Source organism: Priapulus caudatus, unplaced genomic scaffold, assembly GCF_000485595.1.
Source record: "Priapulus caudatus unplaced genomic scaffold, Priapulus_caudatus-5.0.1 Scaffold2363, whole genome shotgun sequence".
Taxonomy (NCBI): domain Eukaryota; kingdom Metazoa; phylum Priapulida; class Priapulimorpha; order Priapulimorphida; family Priapulidae; genus Priapulus; species Priapulus caudatus.
Window position 1 is genome coordinate 27,557 of NW_014579424.1, and position 5,000 is coordinate 32,556.

The 5,000-nt window shown below is 47.6% G+C and overlaps 1 protein-coding gene across 1 annotated transcript in view; it reads left to right on the plus strand.

The window, feature by feature from the left end:
• LOC106818600 (glycoprotein 3-alpha-L-fucosyltransferase A-like) overlaps positions 1-2,452 on the plus strand; it is an 8,478-nt gene extending 6,026 nt beyond the window's left edge. Inside the window, exon 2 of the mRNA XM_014823295.1 lies at positions 1,521-2,452. Within this exon, the coding sequence (XP_014678781.1) occupies positions 1,521-2,064 (544 nt within the window). The 3' untranslated portion in view covers positions 2,065-2,452. The remainder of the gene's footprint in view (positions 1-1,520) is intronic.
• Positions 2,453-5,000: the final 2,548 nt, after the last annotated feature.

Here is a 5,000-nt window from a genome sequence, read left to right on the forward strand (position 1 = left end):
CCCGCCCCTCCTCCTATTCCCCTCCTCCCTCAGGGCATTCGATCGCCCTTCTCGAGAACGCGCACAACGAAACCGATTGATGCTGCGCAGCGCTCGGGACGCCTCCTCCTTATTACGTGTCACTCTCTCCTCCCTTTCTTCTCCATGTCTCTCTCTCTCTCGCTGTGCGCCTCAATAGATCTGCCGACAGAGCAGGCGTCCAGGGTATTTATCTTGCCCTCGGGGCCGAGTTGGGGCTGAGAGCAACACAACAAGGCCGTTGATTCTTGCCTTCTTTTCATTGCATCTTCTTCGCGAGATAGTGACGCGGCTTGAAATGTGGTATGAATTTTCGACCGCCTGGTATGTGCATGTGTCGCTGGTGTGTGTGTGTGCCGCGGTGGTGTGTGTGTGTGTGTGTGCGTGTGGCGTGCCTATGTGTGTGTGGTCGTGTTCGGTGAGAGCGCCGATTGTCGTGTGTGGCCTGGTGTGTGGTGCGTCGTGTTCATGCGTGTGACTGTGTGCTGGTTGTGTGTGTGTGTGACTTGTGTGTGTGCGTGTGCGCGCACGTGTGTGTGTGCGTTGTGTGTTGTGTGCCGTGTGCCCGCGCACTGTACGTTGTGTTGTGCTGTGTGTGAGTGTGGTGTGGGCAATGTGTGTGGTCCCTGTGGGGTGTGTGTGTGTGTGTGTGTGTGTGCTGTGTTGCCATGCATGTGTCTGTGCGTGGGTGTGTGTGTGCATGTGTGTGTGTGGATGTGTGTGTGTGTGTGCGTGTAGCGCGCACGTGTGTGTGTGTGGCCTTGTGTGTGCGTGTGCTGGAGCGGTGTGTGTGTTTGTGTCGTGTGTGTGGGCCGGATGTTGCGCCGCGGTAGTGTGTGTGTGTGCTGTGTGTGTGTGTGTGTGCGGTCGTGGTGTGGTGTGGTGTGTCGTGCGTGGTGTGTTAGAGTGTGTGTGTGTGGTGTGTGTGGCTGTTTGCTTGCGTGAATGCTCCCGCGGGTGGGAGGGTAGCAGGGAGGGGGTCTTTCTGACCGTTCAGCCTTGCCGTCGTCCCGTAACAACAATAAACTCCATCGCCACGACTTGCTGACTGGCTATAACCTACGATGTACGGGTGATTAAGAACTTCGAAGAAGAGAGGTGTGGTATAGGAAAGAACAAGAAGGCACGATGGAAAGGGCGAGAGAGAGCAAGAGAGGAAAGTTCGAGAGAGGGGAGAAGAGAGAGAGAGAGAAGAAGAGGTGAGAGAGAGAGAAAGATCGAGAGAGCGAGAAAGAGATGGAGGAGAGCAGAGATTAGGGAGGAGGATGCGAGAGAGATAGAGAGGCAGAGAAGAGAGAGAGAAGTCGAGAGAGAGAGCAGAGAGAGAGAGAGAGGGAGAGAACGCTACGTACCTAACCTGAACCTGATATGCCGTATGATAACCTGACATCTATCGTATATATATATATATATATATACCTGTATGTTATTAGGAATCACCTAAAACTGTTTTTTTATTCACTGCTGATGTTGACCCAAGTGCGTGTTTACGTGTTTTACAGTCCTAAACAGAAGGAGTGCATACGCACCCCGGGCTCTAAACTGGCGATTACAGAAGACTGCACGGCTAATGTGGTATCTAACTACAAGTTCTACCTAGCCTTCGAGAACTGCAACTGCAGGGAATACATAACGGAGAAGTTCTGGAGGAACGCCCTGCAGACCAACTCCGTTCCCATAGTGATGGGGGCGCCACGCGAGGATTTGCGGCGCTTCGCTCCTCCCGGCTCCTACATACATGTCGACGACTTCGAAACAGTTGAACAGCTGGCAAACTACCTACAGGAACTGGACGCCGACGATGTGGCCTACAGTAGATACTTCAGGTGGAAGCAACTCGGTGAAGTGTTTATGATGCCGAGAGATGCATACTGTAGGTTGTGCGAAGCATTGCACGACGCGAATGCACCTGTGCAATGGTACGACCATATCGACTACTGGTGGAGTAAAACAGACTGCGTTGCTCCCCATAAGGATATTGATGAAGAAACTGGCATGGGACTGAGAAATGATCCGAATAAATTCAAAATATCAGCACCTAAGTGATGCATGGCGTCTTCGCGTAGATTTTCCAAAAATAATCTTGCCTATGGCTACGTATATCGACGGTGGAAGATTCTAAAAAACACCAGCAATGATAAGCAAACTATGCTTTAACAAGTGTAGCCGCGACTGTGTTACATTTGGTGGCTTAATCAACATTTGATTTTTAGATTGCAGACCGTGCAGTGACGTTCTCCTTAGGCTCACCACGCTTCCTTAACATATGCAGCAGACATATACGTTGCCTTATGATAATATTGGGTATTCCCTAACCATCTGCGATATTTCACTGGTTTTTAATGAAATTCATATAATAAAGCGATATGGCGTCAAATCTTATAGACGTTGAGTCTGCAACTCACGCAGCAGACATTTGTCGGAATACGACAGACACCTTTGGCTTTGTTTTTGTTTTTGTTCAGCGCACACAGCAGACACTTGCCCTCTTGTATATTTTTGTATAATTATTTGTATTGTGTTGTATATATGTGAAGTGCATGCTGATGCTAAACGAGTAGAAATGCATGGCTCGTGCGACGCACACAGTTGCTTCTCTGACCTTGAGACAAAACAAGGTCTTGATTAACAAACATGTTGGATCCCAACGATAATTGGCGATAGACAATTGTTTTGAAGTTTGAGCTGTGTAGACCTTGCAAGTCGATCGACCAGCACTTTGCACCCGATGCGGCTTGTTTTGTAGCTGTAGCACCTACATGTGTAGCCATTTTCTCCGCAATGGGATGTTAATTGTTGCTTGAACCAGCTTCAGTGAGCAGCTAGGCACGGCTTCCCGCTCGTACTGCTTGTATATGAAAGAATCTATTCTGGAGCTTGGGTAGAGATCTGTAGTCAGCATCTCCAAAGGTAGCCAACAAGACTTTAAAGATGTTCTCAGAATAGTCCCTCACTCTTGTTCTGCAAGTCACGTCCATACGGGCCTTAATTGTCCCCACATATACTGCAGAACTATTTTTCCTCCTTAGAACCCTTGTGTGGTGCCAGTTGGGCCCGCATGTCGGCCGCATGTCCCCAACCCATTCTTCGATATCTGAATCTGATAACCTTTCTAGACGATCGCGGAACCGGTCTACCCATATGTGTGTGTGGGGGGGGGGTGCATACAAAGACATATACTGACACACAAACCGTGTAATATATAATAATATATAAAGTAATATATAAGTATAAGTAATATATATATAAATTAATATATATAGTCTTTGTATATTATTATCATGGCGACACAGCACACTCGCAGCGGCGAGTGCGGAAGCGTTCGGCGTTAGTTTTTATGAAGGAAAGTTGATATACAGTGACACAACCGTGGAACTGTAATTGAGAGGTACGGTAGTAGGGCCTATTTGTGAATGTGCGTTCATATTATTTTCAGTTTTTACTGACTCTGTCCCAAATGCCTGTGGGTGAAATAATATAAAAGAATTATCGGGAGGCAGGTATATATGTGAATATCCAGATGCCCACTTCAATCTTACGCAGCTGGTCTGGGTCGGGCCTTCTGGTCTGGGTAGGTTATCCACGACTATTTTATCAGGTTAGCAGAACGTTTTCTAGCTCTTCCTAACTGGTCCTACTCCTCCGCATCGGGGCTGCCACTGCTGGGATCCTTCTGCATTTTCTGCACACTTGTGACGAAATACCTTCTTCGGGACGCCAGGAGGCAGCACCAGTTGACGCTTGGGCCGACCACTGAGCGGTATGTAATAACATTATTGTTATATATTATACCATATGTACCACTATTATGTATATATAGCCGTACTCAGTGGGGCCACCCCGGTTCGAACAAAAAAATGAGAGGGGAAGGACGGAGAGAGATGGGGGAGCGAATATAGAAAAAATACCGTTTAAACCAATAATTAACACACTGCATGGGGGTTAAAAATAAACTGAAAAAACACAAGTATGTTCGATAGTGTCAGTTTTGAAACATAATGTTCTGTGTGTCGTGAATAATTTTTAGCTGGCTGACTACCGTTACTGTTCGACGTATTCGTGGTTCGTGCACTGCAATAATTGCAAATCTATGTACGATACTTTTATCATCCATATGCGTCTGTTTAGTAAAAAATGCTTTCATGATTATTCTTATTCAGTAAATATTTTTAATATGACGCTGGATAGAACACATTGAATAACATTAATTTCTAGCCATTTACACAGGTACTGTGTGTGTGTGTGTGTGTGTGTGTGTGTGTGTGTGTGTGTGTGTGTGTGTGTGTGTGTGTGTGTGTGTGTGTGTGTGTGCGTGTGTGTCTGTGTGCCAGTACATGTTTGTAATAAGTCCAATCTAATCCATCTTCCCCACATCGATCATGTTTTTAATGGTCCGGCAAATAATTATAGTGTGGTGGTCGGCGTGGTGAAGCTTGGAGATGGGGGTCGCTTCCTGCTGCTGCCCGGTGCGGGTTTTGTGGAGTAAACAGTCCAGGGCGCATGAAACATCGCAAAGCTTAGCCGTAAGTCCCTTGAATAATAGATATTTGAAATGCGCTGCATCAAATCGGTACGCGTGGAATAAGAGAGGAGGAGACGAAGAGGAGAGGAGAGAGGCAGATAGAGCGGGAGAAGAGAGGCAGCAGAGAGAGAGAGAGAGAGAGAGAGAGAGAGGAGGGAGAGAGCGAGACGAGAGAGAGTGAAGAGGAAGAGAGCGAGCGAAGAGAGAGAGAGAGAGAGAGAGAGAAGAGAGAGAGAGAAGAGGAAGAGAGAGAGAGAGAGAGTAGAGAGAGCCGTGACGCGAGATAGAGAGAGGCGGAGAGGACGAGACGGGCGCGCGAGCGAGAGAGAGAGAGGCCAGAGGGAGAAGGAAGAGAAGAGAAGAAAGAAAGAGAGAGAGAGAGGAGAGAGAAGAGAGAGAGAGAGAGAGGGTAGAGAGACGCGAGCGAAATAGAAAAGGGAGAGGCGAGGGAGAGAGAGGC